The sequence below is a fragment of the Nuphar pumila genome, chromosome 1, assembly GCF_984573655.1.
Source record: "Nuphar pumila chromosome 1, dmNupPumi1.hap1.1, whole genome shotgun sequence".
Classification (NCBI taxonomy): domain Eukaryota; kingdom Viridiplantae; phylum Streptophyta; class Magnoliopsida; order Nymphaeales; family Nymphaeaceae; genus Nuphar; species Nuphar pumila.
In genome coordinates, this window is record NC_143249.1 from 25,116,021 (window position 1) to 25,135,777 (window position 19,757).

Sequence of the window (19,757 nt, forward strand, 5' to 3'; positions counted from 1 at the left end):
TTGGATTTGCAAAAAAAAGTGTAAGCTTTGGAAATGCCCATATTTTCAGTTCTCATATTTTGGTTCTCGTATATATATATATATATATAGAGAGAGAGAGAGAGAGAGAAACCCATATCTTTTAACACATAAAAAGTGGGCATAAAATGACATTTAAAGGTGGTTCAAAACTGCCGCTAAATATCTGTTTGTTTTTTTAAATGTAAGGCATTACGCCGTGGGTTCGAACATGTTTGAAGCCAAACCCAATTGAAAATGTGTGTTTTCTTATATATAAAGAGAGTGATGAGTAGCTATGCAATGTCAGCGGGATGATGCTAACCGTCTATCGTGCGGTGCGATGTACGCTCAGCGTCAATTTTTGCAAAAATATTTTTGTTGGCGCACTAAAAGTATGTGCCAGTAAAAGACCCAGAGACCTTGCACATACTTTTAGTGCTCCAGTAAACGTTTTTTTTGTGAAAATTTACATTGAACATCCATCGCACGGTGGATGCTCGCATCATCCCGGTAGTTGCGCACCTCTCTCTCTCTCTCTCTCTCTCTCTCTCTTTATATATATATATATATATTGTGCACAGTGTAAGACTTGTGTGCCTCAGGGCGATGGGGCTCACGCACAGCTGCTTCTGCTGGTAGCTCGCTAAACTGCACCCAAGGGTGTTGCTTCACTAGAGGCGAGCTGCCCTGTTCGAGAGAGGCAATGGGTGGGGGTTGCAGGATTGAGAAAGAGAGAGAGACCTCATGATTTCTTCTTCCTTCTTGCCCTAATGCCATTTACAAGCAATCATAAATGCCTCCAAACCCCACGGGTCCCAATGGTTAAAGTATAAGAATGACAATATTCAAATGCAAAGGCTCAATGTGACGAGGATTGAGATCCCATAAAATTGTGTTATTTTAGAAGTATCTTTTCTAGATATAATTTTTTGTGTTCTAACTATTTTCTTTCAAAAAAAAAATTCATTAGTCTTAAGGAGAAAAACGTGTTTTAAACAGACGTACATTTTAATTAGAGTTCCACTCACAGTGACAAATATCGCGAGATTTATGAAAATCTTGAGATAATATCGTGAGAAATTGCCTGAAAGTTTCAAACGGCAATTTCTCGCAAGATGTTCAAAATCTGGTGAGATTTATGAAAAAACATAAAAAACATAAATACTATGATTTAAACACAATATTTATGTTTTAAACCGCTATTTGTCACAAAAAAAATGTGTATTTTTATTTTTTAATAATTTTATTAATATTATCTTATAAAAAATAAATTTTATACTTTTTAAATATATATTTTTATTGCCGAGATTTTGCCAAAAAATGCAAGATTTATGAAAAAATTTCAATTTCTAGCCAGTTTTTGAAAAACAAGAAATTGCCGTTTAAAACGTTTGACACTATGGTTCCACTAATTATTTTTTCTCAAAACGTGTTTCTAATTGACAATTTAGGTGATATTTCTCGTAACATGGAGTGTGAACCAAACTTATAAATTGATCACCCTATCCAATCCTTCAACCATCGTTTTTTTTTATATATATTTAGATGGAGAAACCATCCGATTTGATTTTGTTTTTTGTTTTTTCAAAAAAAAAATGACCCACTGTAAAAGTAGTTTTATATTTACAAAAATAACATCATTTGGGGGATGTTTCTATTATTTCAATTAATTGAATACAACTAAGGTTAATATAAAGTTTAAAGTTAGATTACCCCGATTGGATTCAGGTCAGATATGTCTAATACCACAATTGATTAATGGGGATGTTGGCTAAACGGATTGGGCTCCGTTTCATACTCATACTGGATCTGCTTACGTACATGTAAACAGATTTGGATATCCATCAAGTTCGAACATTCGTCAGATTCAGCAGCAAAAATCAAAACTATATCCGCATCCAAATAAAAAACAATGCTGTCAGCATCGTTGCGAATCAGCTTGATTTGTATCGTGTCGACAGAAAATCGATAAGAAACCGACTTGAACTGTCTTATTTTCGAACAAATCTAAAAAGTGGTCTAAATTGATTTTTTGATATTTTAATATATTTTGTGATACGTGTCTTTTGTGATTGAAAGTTGGCTGATTCAGCTCCGTATCGGAATCCCTCGATTCCCTGATGGGCCTGATCAGGGTCCGAGACGATTATAAAAAAATTTGGTCAAAACTATATCCACGACCAGTTAGGGTTCCGATCGCTGCCCAATATTCATATTTGGATTCGGAATCGAAACTACCATGATCCGAACGTGTCGCATGAGCAAATCGCAGATATCGACACGACACTTCTTTGTGGAATATCGACTGTCAACCTGTGTCCACGACAAGGCCACGACACAGCTGGTTCCAGGCTGTCAGCCAACCATCTCTCTCTCTCTCTCTCTCTCTCTCTCTCTCTCCTTCGCTTGAGGTTGAGGGTTCGTCGTCTCCTCTCTGTGCTCTCCAAACGTCCACCTTCGTTCCGGATCAGACAATCGCCTCGCCGGTCGTACTGGTTTCCGGCAGCCTATCTCCAGATTCCAGCTGGTTCTTCCCGGAAAATGCGCTCTCACCTGGCTACCACTCCGACGCGGCGGGTTCGTGCGCGCTCGTCATAATGTGGACCGACGGGAAACTCACCGGAGAGGTACGGATGGGGCCCTCTCTCTTTCTCTCGTGGTGACTCTTCCGTTTAGGTTTGGATTCTTGGGGTTTAGGGTTTGGATAGTGGGACGCAGGGTTTTTTTTTTTTGGTTAATGGTCTGTAGATGTTATATTATCTGTCCGGTTGAGTCGGGAATCGGACGGTTACATTAGCGATTTCGTGAGTTGATGATGCTTTTGGGCGGAGAATGATTATATTTTGGGGATATTGCAGAGAATGTTTAGGATTTCGTGGGAAAATTTTCGCATTTGTTTCTCTAAATCTTCGATGCTTCCCGGAAAATTGGGGTTGCAAAGGAATGTTTAAGTTTTGAACTTTCCTTACGAAGTTTTCTTTACAAACTGTAAGGAAAGTTAAAAAAACTGAACATGTAATGCGTGCGTGCGTGTTATTGAAAGTTACGTCTTTCTCCCTATATTTGGTGTTCTTTAATAGATGCGTGGAGTTAAAATTTGCTTATTTCTCCCTATATTTGGTGTGTGCTACTAGTCCTAAAGATAATTTGAAGAATTCATTCAAGTTTAACGTAATTGAGGAAAAGAAAGTTTTTCGAGTTTAACGTAATTGAGGAAAAGAAAGTTTTTAAAGTTTAACTTGTATGTGAAATTGAGAAAAAGAAAGGTTTGAGTTTAGCTCGAAATTGTCGTTTTTAACTGGTGATAGTCCCTCTTTCTTTCTCCTCCTTCCTCATTATATCATTCGTCGCCTCTATGTTTTAGCAATACTTGGTTTGTTTGAATGTAAGCGTGTTCATTTGGTTAGGTTTTGGAAGAATGTAACAGAATGCCAGTGCTACTCTCGGTCAAATTTGTTTGTTTCTGTTGAGAAGAGTGCTAGTTGTTGTGAAGAAGTCTATGGGGTTTTAGTCCATTTGTGTTTATCTCTTGGTCTAATCATCTAGTGACGATGAATTCATTTTGTGGTCTGATGTTGATGCATGGCGGTTGCGGTTGCAGTTTCGTGTCATGTTAGGATTTAATCGGTTCAGTTCACAGGCTTCTCTTTTAATTTCCTTCCATTTCGAAAAATTATACACGGCTTATGGAAAAGGAATAAAGGTGAAGAAGATTCTTATGACTTGAGAATCAATGTTTTCGGACTGTGATGCTTATTTGCCTGTTTTGTCCGTTTCCCCTGTTTCTTACAGGCATATGTTAAACTTGGTTTTGGATTTGATAAACTCAAGTGACAACTTTGGATGTATATATTAAGGAAGTTCAACACAACATCGATCAACCCTCATAGTGCAATGTAGGGAGTCTCTTTGGAATGGTTGAATGAATTCTGATGCAGCTATAGGATCAGAGAGACACTTTTTGCTTCAGTCTATAGATCTTGCAACCTTTTAGAATACAGATTCATTTTGACTTGGAAGGACGCACTTTCTTCTATATACTTGAAGGATCCTAATCCTTGGCAACCTGCGGAAGCTTCCTAGTTAGAGAAGGGAATCTTTGTATCCATGCTGGAAGAGAGCATGCGCTTCATTCGATCTTTGGGTGATGCCCCTGAGCAGACTCGCCACCGATTCACTCGGTGTGGTCACAATTTGTCTAGTGGTTCTGTTAGTATTGCTGGGTGTGTTTTGCGTTTTATGCCTACTTTTCTTCCATTATCGTGTCAAAAGACAGGGATTTCTGCCATTGGGTTATTTTAATGGCCCTTGGGTAGTCCGTATCATGCTTATTGCATTAGCCATTTGGTGGGGCTTTGGAGAAATCTTGCGGCTTGATCTTCTTAGAAGTGAGAGAAGGATTCTGCATTCCTTGAGTCAGCAATGGCAGAAAAATATGTGCAGACTCTACATTCTTTCAAATTTTGGTTTTGCGGAGCCGAGTCTCTTTGTTACTATTGTGCTTTTGCTTCGTGGTTCTCTTCAGAAAAGAGATTCAGGGACACTAAGCAAGCAGTGGAATGCAAAGACTATTGCTCATGTTCTTCTCTTTTGCCTTCCCATTTTCATCTTGCAGCTGGTTATTCTATTTGTTGAACCCATTTTCACTGAAGAAGAAGGTTTCAAGGACAGATTGAAGAAAATCCCCATCTACTTCATTCAGGCTTATTCTGTTGGACATAACATTAATGAGCCTATCTTCTGCATGTACCCGTTGCTGAGTACTGTTCTTCATGGACTCTTTGTATCACTGTTGATTGGTTATCTCTTCTATCTTGGGGCAAGAATGGTTTCCTTGGTGATCAACGGAGGCCTCCAAAAAAGGATTTACTATTTGCTATTCTCGGTTGTCGGTTTGCTTCCTATCCGGATCCTATTTCTGGGCTTCACTGTTTTGATGAGGCCAGGAGAGCTAGCATATGAAGTTCTTGAGTTCTTGGCATTCCTAGCACTGTTCTCTTGTACAACAATTGTGATTGGGATTCTCATCTATTTTCCTGTTGCTGATTCACTAGCACTCAGGAGCTGGAACATGGAAACCGGTACAAGAGGAGGTGGAACTTTGACCAGGCCTGCATGTGTTGTCAGCGATCTCGACAATGATAATGCTTCCCTCATTGTTAACCAGAGCATCATTGAGTTGGTTTCAACAAACAGCACTGCAAGGAACTCCGATGATGAATCAACAAAGCATGGGTCTATCTCTTTCCGGACCATGCTGAAGGATGTCCAACAGAGGGAATTTGAGGAAGTCAATCTTTTCTCTGGTGGCACCCTCTGTTTTTCCTCTCCTCCTGAATCTCCGTCACTTCCAGGATGGCCCAGGGCACAAATTATAGGATCCCCCCATTCCTCTGCAGGAAGTTGATATTGAAGTTCCTTTCTTATCTTCTAATCCATCTTTTTGGTTCAATAGTTGTAATATTTTTTACCTGTTTTTTTCTTCTTCTTTTCTTTTCCTTTATAATCATGAAAACCTACCAAATGTTGGGTTGAACTATGGAATCACATTGTTACTAAAGACCATCCTGTGAGATACTGACTTGACCAGGTCGGTACAGAAGGGGCACGCATTTTAATTATGTGGCCTCTTTGTTTTTTTGTCATATATTTTGTGAAAATTATGTAAAGGGGTTGAAGCTAAAATTAGTAAGGATTGTGCTGGTTCTTAGGGGTGGGAACTTTTTCCTGCAATGTTTCTCGTTAACTCTTTTTGGGGTTTCTGTGCAGATGCATCAATAATAGAAGGCTTGATTGAAGACTAATGCAGTTAGAATCAGGTTAGTTATGTAGAAACCTTGTTGTCAATGTTCCCCTTTCCTTTCTTTAGCCAAATGCTTAAAGGCAGCAAACAAGCTTTTGTTCATGTTGATTTTTCTCAGTCATCTCCATATCACCATACCCCATGATGTAGGGATTGATGGTCCAGGTCAAAATATAAACTGTGTTGTAGGTCCCATCATAGACGTGTGATTGCAACTGCTTGTCCAGTCTCTCGTCTCTCTATCTAGGCCTTTGTGCCTTTTTAAATACGGATAGTGTAGACAGCATCAAATAGGGGAAGAAGTCCTGTGATTGTTCTGGTCACGGCTTGGACGTATCGGTGGGAAGGTGGGCCAGAGTCTTATTTTACCCTTCACCATGCACGGTGATCCCCCACCATCTGTGCATGGCACGATGCTGTTGACATCGGTTTAGGGGCCTGCACCTCCAGTCTAAAAACAATCCTGTTCAGAAAATTACAGTCTGATCACAGTAGTTGGGCATCATGATTTTTGTTAAGTGTGGCCTTAGCTTAACCGCATTGTCAAATACATGCAGTAGTGATCTGAGGCCCTGATGTATGGCCCTTGTCCCTTTTTCAGGGCAAGGTCTTTGCTCTCCCAACTTGTCTTTGTGTTCCTTTCTATCTTTTTTGTAGAAGTGGTGGTCAATTGTGGGTGGTCTGTAGCCTGGAATCTCTGGAGAAGTGTTCCTGGGGAACCTCTTCTTATATTATAATCTAGAAGAGGGCCAATAGAACCAAACCCATTACTAATGACCGTTAACCATTGGTCTAGTCTAACCAGATGAAGTAATGATTGTGAAGATAGTCGTTTGACTAGTTTAATATCTGCTTGATTGCTTTTGGTGAAGTGGTCGGTTCTGTTATTTGTGGTTCTTTGCACCATTGATCCTCTTAATTCTACCTAATCATGTTAGCGGTGTGTGCTGGCCCTGGTGCACTTATTTAGTGTGAAGTTGTTTAATCAAACGGCTCGAGCTTAGGTTGACTGTTAGGAAATGGTTACTGAACTGCATTAGGTCAGGGTTTCATGTTTTCGTTGCTCTGGTGGTCCTCTTGTTGGTTGTACCACATAATATAAAAGGGTTTGAGCTACTTTTTTTTTATGGTGGTGGTCTTTTTCTTTGGTTGGTTGTTACCATGTGATGTGTAGAAGGTTAGAGATGAGGATTGAGTTGATAGCAAGCAGTCGTGTAGAAATTTTCTTTTCATTAGGCAAGGATTCAGGTTTAGTATTAACCTCTCCTTGTGATGCTGAGAGTTGTACCCTCGTTAAGTGAAACATCGTGTTTGCCTTGATCTCCTTGTGTCGCCCTGTGTTTTGTGTTAAGACCATTAGCTAGCTAGGCCCAATGCTAATGTTATGTAAGAATGCTTTGCCCCCATCGTATTAGGTCAATATGGTTTCACATTTTGGTATCAGTGCGTCCTCCCTATGTTGGTCCTCTTGTGAGTTGTACCTCATTAGAAATGAGGTTTTGAAGTGTATCCAATTAGGTTTGAGGCAAAAATCAAGGCCAGGAGTCTTGGTCATCGATCTAGGCTTTGCACAGCTGTGAAGGCATGGCCGAGCCAAGAGGCCCCTGAACTGAACATTGGAATTTGGAAGCATTAAACCCTAATGAAGACACCCCCCCCAGCTCTATGCCCTTCCCACGCAAGAGATTCTTCGGCCATGGTGCGTAACCTGTGGCACAAAAGGAAGGTGTCAGGCAGTTTTAGGGCACCTGGCAGGGCCATTACTTAGCTTTAGCTGGCATGTCGTTGGTGCAGGGTATGTTTTATGAGTTGTAGGTAGCTTTACAACTCACAGTACCATCCCAAACTAAATAATCTTTCGTCGTTGCGTGAGGATTGATATCTTCGACTAGGTGTCTAATCTCAACAGCTGTTTGTTGGACGGCACCTGTTAATGCAGTACAATCTCTCTCTCTCTCTCTCTCTCTCTCTCTCTCTCTCAATATCTATGCTTGTGAGTTGTCCTGACTGTTTTTTCTCTAGATCAAATCGAGTCCGATGATTTTAAACGGTAGCAGAATGGTACGTTAGAGGATGATAATTTTATTTTTTCGAAAGGCAAGCTGGGGTTGGTTAGTCCGACCCTACCAGTTAAGTTATACAACTGTACCATTTGGGTTTTGAACCTGCAACGTCCCAACACAAGGTGACGTGCAGTAGCTGCTCCTACCAGACAAGCTGAGCCACCCGTTGGTTATAGAGGATGATAATTAAGAGTGCCGTGATTGATACTTGTGTGACTTGGATGATCTATTGGGTTTTGCCATGATTGTTTGTGTAGTGAAGCATTTTTTCAAGTTTGATGGCCCAAATGAGATCTGATAATATAAGCTTGAACAGCGCTCCTGGCTTTAGAAATTGGAAGAAAATATTTGTACGGTATTGGTATTTGAGTTGGCCAACTACAAATCCCTATTAAATTTTGCATCGATGGATGACTGGCTGGTTTGACTCATAAGCTAGTCAGCAAGGTTTAAATTGGAACACCGGTGTCCGTATTATATCTTTTGCGGTTAAGCAAACCGTAAAAAGTCGAGGGATGAACGTGTCATGCTGCCAACCCTAAATGCATGGGTTCTTAAATGCAATTAACTAGTGAAATCGATTTTGGGGTCAGATATTTTCATGTGTCCGAATTAGAAAAGAGCCACAGACCTTATTTCTAGCTCCTTCCCTTCTTGTTTCATATCATGTTTAAAAAAAAATCTATTTTTTTTTATAAATAAAAAAAAATTCGAGCTTAAGGCTGCACAACTAGCTTGAGCTTGACTTGTTTATGCCCCGACTTGGACTCATCTAAATAAGTAAACAAGCCAAGCTTAAACAAAAACATTTGAACTCGATTAAGATGGGCCGGTTAGTTCTGGTTTATATTGAACTTTTGTTGGGTGAAAATCTCAAAAGAACGTTTCACCCAAGTCGTTAGGGTATTAGTCGCTTGTGTGTGAAGTGAGGGGGGGAGGGTGAATCCTGCCGTCTACACACACACACACATTTCACAGATAAGTTTGAACATATCTTTTTCTGAATGAGCTGAGCTTTTTTGAGCCTAAGCTTGGCTTGAGCCCAGCTTGTTTTCACCCCTACTCATGCTTCATTTCTCCTCTGACTTCCAAGTTCTGTTCAGGCAATCATCTCTATGTATATGACATCCTTTTTCTTTGATAATCCAAGGGAAACACACCCCCATCACCTACCTCCTAGTGACTGGCTTTCGGTTGGTAAAAACCCTTAAGGTCCCTTTTGCTAAGCAGGGAGTATGTATAGACGCCTTTTCTTTCTAGATTTAGTCACTGTTAATGATTTGATAAATTACTTAAACCCGTGAGCAGTCTATTCACAATCCTTGTCAATCAAGATTGCCATTTATGAAATCAAAGAGGAAAAGAATGACCAACTGTAGATCCATCATTAATTAGGCCTGCCCGTCCCTTCCCTTCCAAGAACCGGTTTGATGATGATGCTGGGGTTAGGCAGATTGATACCAACCAAATGACATGAGATCTGGAATTCCAATCAATGGGCATCTTCTTTCCAAATTTGGTCACAGTCGATGATTGCTAAATTACACAAACTACAAGCAGTGCAATTACAATCCTTATCAATCACATTGCATTTTATGCCATCAAAGCTGAAAAGAATGTCAATCAATCAATGACTGCCTGTCCACTTCCTACAAATAACTGGTTTGTTGATACTCACCAATGTTGTCAGTATTGATATCGGCCCTGAATCGTTTGGCCAACGAATTCAGGCGACGGCCAACATTTATTAAAAAATAGCCTATTCAGGTATTGATTTTCAAATGATATGATGTTTGATCAATTTTTAGATCGCGCATTTTCACAATCATAATCATGATATAAAACATGATATAAATCATAATATACAGTAGAAAACAAATCATGATTTTCAGCAGATCGAAACAGAAATAGGGAGCAAGCATATCGGTTTCCGCATATAACCAAAATTCAGACAACAGCATACGACCAAACAGATGCAAAAAACATAATAAAAACAACAGAAACATATTTAGATTATGTAATAGGCTAAGGCGTACGAAAGTACTCTCCTTAGAGAAGATTCGCCCCCACATACAATGCAATCAGAGTTCGGCGTCGTTCCCCCAGGATACAATAGTCACGACGATCAGAACGATGCACTCCGACGGATCGTCCTTCGAAAACAGCCTCTACGAACCAATGTTGCAGAACAACCCCTTTGGAGATAACTCAGGAGAGAAAGAGAGCAACAGAGAAAAGAGAAAACCGCAGAGCTTCAGAAACCAGAGCGTCTGTCTCAGCATATTCATAACCCCAGCCCTGACGACGCTTCTATAACACGCGAACTTCATTTCTCATAACCCGTATCCACAAAAACTTTTGATAAAAAGGTACTTTGGTCTTGATTGGATATGACCCTATACAACCAAAATCCAGACAACAGCATACGACCAAACAGATGTAAAGAACATAATAAAAACAACACAAACATGTTTAGATTATGTAATAGGCTAAGGTGTATGAAAGTACTCCCCTTAGAGAAGATTCGCCCCCACATACAGTGCAATCAGGGTCCGGTGTCCTTCCCCCAGGATACAATAGTCACGACGATCAGAACGGTGCACTCCGACAGATCATCTTTCGAAAACAGCCTCTACGAACCAATGTTGCAGAACAACTCCTTTGGGGATAACTCAGGAGAGAAAGAGAGCAACAGGGAAAAGAGAAAACTGCAGAGCTTCAGAAACCAGAGCGTTTGTCTCAACATATTCATAACCCCAGCCCTGACGACGCTTCTATAACACGCGAACTTCATTTCTCATAACCCGTATCCACAGAAACTTTTGATAAAAAGGTACTTTGGTCTTGATTGGATATGGCCCTATACAACCAAAATCCAGACAACAGCATACGACCAAACAGATGCAAAAAACATAATAAAAACAACATAAACATGTTTAGATTATGTAATAGGCTAAAGCGTACGAAAGTACTCCCCTTAGAGAAGATTCGCCCCCACATACAGTGCAATCAGGGTCCGGCGTCCTTCCCTCGGGATACAATAACCACGACAATCAGAACGGTGCACTCCGATGGATCGTTCTTCGAAAACAGCCTCTACGAACCAATGTTGCAGAACAACCCCTTTGGGGATAACTCAGGAGAGAAAGAGAGCAACAGGGAAAAGAAAAAGCCGCAGAGCTTCAAAAACCAGAGCGTTTGTCTCAGCATATTCATAACCACAGCCCTGACGACGCTTCTATAACACGCGAACTTCATTTCTCATAACCCGTATCCACAGAAACTTTTGGTAAAAAGGTACTTTGGTCTTGATTGGATATGGCCCTAAAGGGCCAATAACCCGAACCTGAACCCGGCCCGACACGGCAAACGGGCGTGCGCGCTTGTGTGTGGTAGTCATCCCAACCCCTTGTTCTCAGGAACAAGTGTAAGAGTTTACATGTGGGTTATAAACCCCACAACAAACTCTAACACAATCAATAGGGACTATTCAAAACCAAACCTTTTCCAAAAGGTAAAACAACCCATGTTTCTTCTTGGAATTTCTCTCCCCTCCCTTCTTGCAACTAACATATGATACATATGTATCGCCCTATACTGACAACCAGGGGCGTAGCTAGGGGGGGACAGGACTGGGCTGTAGCCCAGTCCTGCCTCCCCAAACAGTTAAATTTTTTTTTTTTTAAAAGCCCAGTCCTAGCCCTGCCCTGATTCCATATGAAATAGATTTTTATCCATTTTTTAGCCCAGCCTTTACTGCAGCAAATAGTTTGATTTGTCCATATGAAATAGATTTTTATTAATAATTGTAGCCATTTTTTATTTTATCTCAAAAAAAAAATTTCTGGGGGTGCTGCCCCCGAACCCCCGACTATCACACAAATAATTTTTTTTTCTACACCCCTGTTTGCCCCCCCCCCCCCCCCACCCCACACATGAATCCTAGCTACGCCCCTGCTGACAACATTGATACTATATTTGGACATGATGCTTCAATTATAACTTTGTTGGTAGCTGGAACAAAGTGCTGGCTAGGATGTCTTTCCGGCCCTAGGAATCAACCCCTTGCTGCCACCTGAACCATATAAGATTCAATAGAACATACATGCCATTAACCAGCTACACCCATGGATTTATCCTTTTGGCAGCAACAAGCTAGCCGAACTCAGAAAGTAAGGAAAAGTTAGCATGCTGAGTTATCTTGGGGCTCAATCATATCTTGTCCCAAGATAAAAGATGTGTATGATGAACATTATCTGTGTCATTTCCATAAAAATCTTCAAATCACACACTTCATCTCAATTAGCAGGGCTCTTTAAAGCCTGAAATATACATCATCCAATATATAGGATATTGATGACAAAACTCCATTAAATGAGAATGATCAACCTGCCATTAAAATCATTTTACCATTCCAGCTCTTTAAAATGGCTAGCATCCTGAAAAGAAGAGGAGCGCACATAAAGGCTTGCAGTTTTTTTATGGGGACTTCCAAATTTGAAGTGGAGTTTTTCAATCTTCCATCCTTTAGAAGAATCTATGTTTAAGTAATGTTGGATGAAATCATAGAAGATTTGTTGTTTACTAATAAGGAGTCCAAACTTATTTTCAGATTCACTTAAGGGTCTAATCGGGTCCACTATAAGAGAACCATACCCGGACCCGATAAGAACTACATGAACTATACCCAGTAAAATAATATTTTTTTATCATTTTTACATTGAAAAGTTACAGGTCTTAGTTGGAACTGGGGTCGGGCCCGGATTTGGTATAAAATTTCACAAACTATACCCAGATCCATGTATTAATCAGACCTTCGGGTCTTCTTATTTATCACCATACCTGGACCCTATAGGGTTTGGTCATGGTTGGATCCCAGTAAACCCGACCCGTGACACCCCTAATTGTTCCATTATGAAGAGAAATTAATATGGTGATAAGGATCTTCTCATCTAACATCTCTACTTCTTCAAAACAGATTAGAAGGCTGCCCATTAATCACCATCCCGAAATTAAGGTGCCGAACACATGACATGATTTAATCAATCTAGGTTTCATGAAAGCCATAAAATTTTAACGATGACCAAGAAAATTACCAGTCACCTTTATCATATGCCTTGCTTACATTATGCTCGCTCATTGATTATATGGGGGAGTTATGTGATCAACAAGTCTGACTTGGGGTACGGCCCACAATGTTTGTGAGATTCTTTGGATGCCCATTCTTTTTGGTGTATATGCAACCTTTTTAGTATTTTGTGCAAGTAATAAAATGGTAGGGGGGCTCTTCTTCCTCCAGCATTCCCATAGGAAAAAAAAAACTGTGAAATTCTCATGTTTATGGACCATTTATTTTTAAAGCTTCTAAAAGATTTGTTTAAGAAACACAATCAAACATTCCCCAACATGTGCTTTACTAAATAAACCATGTAGATCATGTATGTGAGGCTTCATGAGACAGAAAGGTGGTTTCATTAAATATGTGAGATCTAATCCACAAAGCACATTATTGTTGGTTATACATTTCAAGCGTGTATTGGGTTGAAAGGTGCTCTCTCTCTCTCTCTCTCTCTCAAACAGGGCCAAAGAACACTAGTAACCATTTATTAGTTTCATACATATATATATATATATACAGGAATGGGTAGGTGTGAAATGATAAGTGCTAAATGAGTTTTTCAGGATTTTTTTGTTTTATTTTTAAATTCTGACATGTGATCTATGTACTTGATTTTATAGGGATCAACTCTTGAAGTGTTCGATTCCAACACACCGGTAGGTTTTTTATAAGGTTCGAAAAATCAATGGTCCAAAATCTTTATAAATTTTTTATACTTCAAATATCATTTTTTTCATCGAAAACACACGATCTAGATGTGAATTCCTCGTAAATCGACGATGCCCAACACATTTATGGAATCAGAACTGAAAAAAAATACCAGAATGGCAGAAAAACCCATAGCATGTATCAATTTTGCACATACCCATCTCTCTCTCTCTCTCTCTCTCTCTCTCTCTCTCTCTCTATATATATATATATATATATATATATATATATATATATATATATATATATATAGTAACTAGAATATGAGAATTTTTAACACTTTTTTTGTAAATCCAACCATGTGGATGTTCTTGGCATGGTGAATTTGCTAGGAATCAACCATTGGATCGTGTATTTTTTTATGAAAAAAATGTGATTTGTGAATGCTTGAATATTTATGAAGATTATGAGCCATTGATTTTAAAGCTTTAAAAATGTTTCATTTATGCATCAAAATCGGATGGTTCAAGAGCATGCTCTTATAAAACCAAGCATGTAGATCACATTTATAAGGTTAAATTCAAGAGAAACGACAAAAAAAGTCATAAAAATTGTGGTTCACACATTAGTTCTCACATTCTAGTGACTATATATATATATATATATAGTTGTATGCGTTTTTTCTGTTTAATCCTAACTGCATTTATCATTGCTTATGCTAAAAGCTATGCTTTAGATTGAATTGATTCAGTGGAAAACCTTGATTTCTATCTAAGTTTTGGTGCAATATGAGCCATCCAATTTCAATTTCTTTAAATATGAATTTAAACATAAAAAATGCCTAGTCCAAGGGATGTTTTGAACTGAGAAAGATATAGAGAAGGCCTCTATGAGTTTGGATTCAGCCAAACTTTGTTCCTTTGAATGGTTTAGGAGCTACTTATTACTCTCTCTCTCTTAAGATTTGAGAAGGTGATCAAACGCCTTAAAAAAACAATGGAGCTGACCTCGTGCCAGCTAAATCCGTGAACCCCGAGCCAAAAGCTGACTCATTGACATCCATAGGCCGAACTCCGATTCGATTCGTCCGAGACCCCAAGTGCCGATCCGATACATTGACTGAGCACGGTCCACTGTCCAACTTGGCAGGCGCCAACCCCGAGGAATTCCTGCCTGCCGCGTGGCCTCAGGCAGGCGTGGACGCATCTCCACCATCAATTCCCTCTCCCTTTTACCAATGGGGTTAGCTTACCGAAGGTTGCTCAAGATCAGTAAAACATTTGAGTGCATTTAAAAATCAATGATACAATAATGAGTTGAAACGTGTAAACGATGTGGTTTTCTCTCTCTCTCTCAGGCCTAACCTTCCCTCGGAACTACATCCATGCCCCAACATTTAGCGTGAAAATAAAAGGAAATTGATGTTTGGGTTCAACAATTTGTTTTATTACTAGCTGTATATATATAACGGAACTCGAGGTTTTCTTCTTTTTAATTTCATTATTTTATTTTCAGGACTTCACCAAACCTAAAGAAGGCTGCCGTTCTCGGTTGAAGCTGTTCTCTGCTTCTCTCGCTCTCGCTTGCTCAATCGGTAGGTACTGTATAGTGGTTGGAGATTTAGGGTTTTTGGGAGGGGATGGCATCGTTTGGCGAAGCACCGCCGGGGGATCCGAAGTCGGGAGAGAAGATCTTCAAGATGAAGTGCGCTCAATGCCACACCGTCGAGAAGGGAGGCGGCCACAAGCAAGGTAAATCGCTTTCCCTCCATTTGACCTCCTATTCATCATCATCATAATGGTCGTCGTCGTCTTCGTCGTCGTTGTCGCGGATTCCCGGATTCGCCTCGTTGAGGGATTTGATGTAATTGTTATCTGCTTCGTCCGAGCGTATAAGGAAGCGACTTGCTTTCAAGGTGTATCCTCCTCTTTCTTCTCGTTTTCTGTCGTCATCGTATTCTGGGTCTTTTTTCGATTATTATTTTTGCAAGCGTTTGATGTATCTGGCTGGCCTCCGTTTCCTTTTTCTCTTTTTATTCTTTTTTCCTAAGGGTGTTTGGGCGCACCCACTTACCCAGATAAACGGGATAAGCTGGGAAATCGTATTGTCATCTGTAATAGAAGATCCCGCCCTATCCCGTTCACCTGGATAAGTGGCTTCATCTAAACACCACCTAAGGGATCGCGGTTGATGACTTCCGTTTTGGTTACTGTCGTGGTGAAGCGTGATGGAAATGAGTCTCTGATAGGGTCCGGTTATTGATCTGAGGATCCGTGTGGATTGATGCGGTTCTTGAGTGTCTTCTGGACGTGATCTCTTGTGTTCGTGTTTTTCTATATTTGATTTCTCTGATGCATTGGTTTTTCTACATTCGATTATGTGGTGCATTGAAATTTTATGGCATTGGTTGGTTGAAAAGTCGCGAATAAATTTAGGGAATATGTTGCTTTTTTATTCTGGGGTTTATTCATGCTTGATTTGAATCTGAGGGCTGAAATTTGAGAGAATTAGAGGGGTGAAATTTGGGCGGTGTTTTTCATTTGTAGTTCTTTCTATCGGTGATTGTCAGTAATTGTGGAGACTTTTCTTCTTTCTCTCCCTTTTTATTGGAAATTCAAAGGTTTGGAACCGTTACTTGATTGGAAGATGGAACAATTTGTGTAGTCCTTGATTAGTTCAACCAACTGATTTTCATTTTCAAACTGTACGAATCTATAAGTTGTCTTAGTGACTGACTGTAAAATAATAGTTACAATCGGTAGGGACTCCTTACGTGATTGGAAATATGTTTGATAAATATCCCTTCCCTTTAGATATGAAACTAATTTTGGTTGCATCTTTACTTACTGGTTGGAAAACGGATTGTATTTTGTAATGACTTGGTGTTGGAAGATTTTCAACAGATCGGCACATTCAACGAATCGCTTGATTGAGGCTCAAAAGCTTGAGCATGTGGAGTGGACCAACCAAAAAGCTTTTTGGACAATTAACATTGTGATATACAGTGTATAGGTTCAGGTTTTCATTGCATTCCATAGCATTTTGCATTGATGTTGCTCTGGGTGATGGAAAATATGAATTGCATTTTTGTAGAAGAAGAGGAGAAAAACTAAAAGAAAAGTTAATTTATGGATGGTGGTGAATGCATGTACATAAATGCGCAATGCTACACTCATGATTTGTTCTTCTATAGGGGTCTTATTTTTCCTTGAAGCAAGGTTGTTGGGTGCGCTGAATATCAGTTCTTTTGGGTTGGTCGTGGTGTCCCTTTTGATGTTATTTCCGGAATGCGTGCTAAAGTTTAAACTTGCAGGTCCCAACTTGAATGGCCTATTTGGAAGGCAATCTGGTACAGCCCCTGGATATTCTTATTCTGCCGCTAACAAGAATATGGCTGTTAATTGGGGAGAATCAACCTTGTATGATTACTTGCTCAACCCAAAGAAGGTATTGATCAATCATCGCTACCAACAATTTTTGAACATTTTGGGCCTTTTCCATGGTTTTTCCATATTGTAGCCCATGATAGTATTTTTCATGCATTCATCAGTGGATATTGCTATTGCATACAAGTGGATGAATTTAGTACCTGCAGAGACATAAATAAGATCTACCCTCTTGTGATTCCATATGAAATAGTTTATCTAAATATGTAATATTGTCACTCAAATTTGCATGCATGTTGGGAGATCACTTTTCTGTTGATATATTTTTTTATAGATATGGTAATTCTTAATTTATATGGATCCCATAGTTCACCTGTACCGCAATAATGGCAATTCTATTGGGGCATCTTCTTGAAATATGGGTCAGAATATTGCTTGTGGCATTTTTTTAAATGGTGAAACTTGGGATTGAATTAATTATCTAAGACAGTTACTTTTTCTATTGTTAAGGATTGGTAATCATCTCTAAATGTTGAGTTTTTCTCGGTGTTTCTTGGCTGGCAGTTTTCAAGACACCAACCATATTATGCCATGCATTTTGCTAGAGATTACTGGCTAAGTGCAATGGTTGTTCGATTGCGTTGAGGGGGGGGGGGGGGCGTTGAAATTCTTCATCTTCCTTATCATTTTGATATCCAATTATGTCTCTCTCCTTGTTTTAGCAAGACCCATCATAGATTTCCATTTTTTCTCACGTGGGTACTGTTGAATGATAAGTAGTTCATGCATAAAATATGATAATGAAGTGCTAATACTGATCTCTTAAGCAAGTCTTAGTTATTCTAATTTTGTATATAGTTTGGCTCAACTTTATGGTTGATATGATTACTTAAAATGGGCCAACTGCAGAAGAGATCGTTGAAATACACAATTTTGGTTCCTATCTTTGAATTTTGGTATTGCTTTCATCTTGGCATTTGCATTCTGATTCTGTAAAGCCTTTTCGTTTGCATTTAAGTCTGGGAGAGGGCATCAATCTCAAATGGATCCAACTAATAATATGATTAACTATTGTAGAAAGCTACCTTTGCCCAGGACTTGATTCAGTTTACCCTGAACAAGATAATCATGTGAGTTCTGGTCTTACCTGTGTAGCACATGTTGCGTAATGATGCTACCAAAGTTCAAAGGTGTATTGTTGTGTGTGGACACCATGAGGACTGTGATCTGCATGTGATGACAGGCTCAATTGCACATACCTACAGTGGTTCCTTGTTCTTCTGCCCAAAGGTCATACCAGTGACAGAGTGTAGGAAATTGTTATGCCTAGATTCTGACATCTAGTGGCCTTGTGTAACTAAGCTAGAATATTACTTTTCTCTGCAAGTTGCTTGTACATTGATCCTTTGACACATCATGACCCACACTGTTTTGTGATTCAAGCAACCTCTTGGGCCTTAATCCACAAGCAAAACTTGTGATTTGGATTTAGAAGTGACTAGTAACCTGATTATTACTAATACAGCAGTCCAACGGTTCTTTGAAGGGTCTTGTCAGCTTTTTAGAATAATTTTTATTCATTGATCTTGGCTTTTGCTTATTTTACTTTGATAAGTCTACAGTGCTGATGCGTGCACAACAAGGATTTATCATGATTCATTTAATTTAAAACATACTTAAATCAATAAATTAAAACTCAAGTATATTTTGAAAAAATATAAAATAAATGGTTTATATTGCAATAGAGATGTAACTATAACAAAATGGCTTTTCATGTTCAAATTGTTAGCCCCAAAAGGGTTTGGCGTAGTGGGATAGGATCTAGGCCGCTGGGCAGGTGATCTAGGTTCAAATCCCATGGGCGTTACCCCTTGCGTAAGCCAAAGCATGGTGACTCTCTGGGGTGCAAGGGATAGAGTTTTACACTGTCAGGACAGTGACCACAAGTACTTCAGGCAAAGCCAGCGCGGCTAGGTCTATGATCCTGGAGGTGGTTTCTCCGTGTAAATATCAAAAAAAATGTTCAAATTGTTGGATGGAAAAGATTTTATACTGAATGATCCATGCAAAACCCATTCACATGGTCTGATCTACTTAAAAATGAATTAGTAGGTGGAATTATTGTTGGTGTGCACATCCACATGAGACTTATCCTGTATATACATATATGTGTCATGGTAACAATCCCTTGTTTCTTGTGGCATTTCAGCATCAACTAGTCTCAACTTTCCATACTTTAGGCTATATATTACCTTTGATGTGCGAAACCCTGGCAGTGCTAATTTAATCCCATTTTTGTTTTTGGATCCATTTTAAACATTTTCATACACTTAAAGATGGTGACTTTGATCTTTATTATTCTAATGTCAAGTTTTTGCCATTTTCCTCTTGCTCTAATTTCTGTGTTTTGTTTCCAGTACATCCCTGGGACAAAGATGGTTTTCCCTGGTCTGAAGAAGCCTCAAGAACGTACGGATCTGATTGCGTACCTCAAGGATTCAACTGCATCCTGATAAAGCTTTTGTTCATTCTCCTGTCCTTAATATGACGGACAGAGATCTTTGGATGCTGAGAGACTATTTTTTGCAATAAAACCCCTTGGGTCATGCATGCTCTCCCAGGTGGTTGGGCTGCTCCATCTTCTGATTAAAAAACTTCCAAATTATTTCAGACATTTCTTTTATGCATTCAACTCTTCTGTTGTTACTTTACATTTCGAATAACAACATTCTTCTAAA

General features: G+C 39.4%; 2 protein-coding genes across 3 annotated transcripts; both read left to right on the forward strand.

Moving 5' to 3' along the window:
• Positions 1-2,415: 2,415 nt before the first annotated feature.
• On the forward strand, positions 2,416-5,690 carry LOC149848406 (uncharacterized). Of its 2 annotated transcripts, XM_089994759.1 has the most exons (3): positions 2,496-2,627; positions 3,793-4,181; positions 4,273-5,690. In XM_089994759.1, exons 2-3 carry the CDS (start codon positions 4,108-4,110, stop codon positions 5,405-5,407), a joined length of 1,209 nt encoding a protein of 402 aa, XP_089850885.1. In that variant the 5' UTR covers positions 2,496-2,627; positions 3,793-4,107; the 3' UTR covers positions 5,408-5,690. The 2 variants fall into 2 exon arrangements, with proteins under 2 accessions (XP_089850922.1, XP_089850885.1); XM_089994796.1 differs by having other exon boundaries at positions 2,416-2,627; positions 3,793-5,690.
• A 9,475-nt stretch (positions 5,691-15,165) lies between these two features.
• Positions 15,166-19,757, forward strand: LOC149848407 (cytochrome c-like). Its single transcript, XM_089995031.1, has 3 exons — positions 15,166-15,384; positions 16,947-17,080; positions 19,437-19,757. Exons 1-3 carry the CDS (start codon positions 15,273-15,275, stop codon positions 19,530-19,532), a joined length of 342 nt encoding a protein of 113 aa, XP_089851157.1. The 5' UTR covers positions 15,166-15,272; the 3' UTR covers positions 19,533-19,757.

What these genes read in the sequence shown, in the direction of transcription:
- LOC149848407 (XM_089995031.1), top strand. Translation starts at nt 15,273, where the DNA reads ATGGCATCGTTTGGCGAAGCACCGCCGGGGGATCCGAAGTCGGGAGAG. An exon ending in GGGAGGCGGCCACAAGCAAG is followed by an intron (nt 15,385 to 16,946) that starts GTAAATCGCTTT and finishes TTAAACTTGCAG; the next exon opens with GTCCCAACTTGAATGGCCTA. An exon ending in ACTTGCTCAACCCAAAGAAG is followed by an intron (nt 17,081 to 19,436) that starts GTATTGATCAAT and finishes TTTTGTTTCCAG; the next exon opens with TACATCCCTGGGACAAAGAT.
- LOC149848406 (XM_089994796.1), top strand. Translation starts at nt 4,148, where the DNA reads ATGCCCCTGAGCAGACTCGCCACCGATTCACTCGGTGTGGTCACAATT.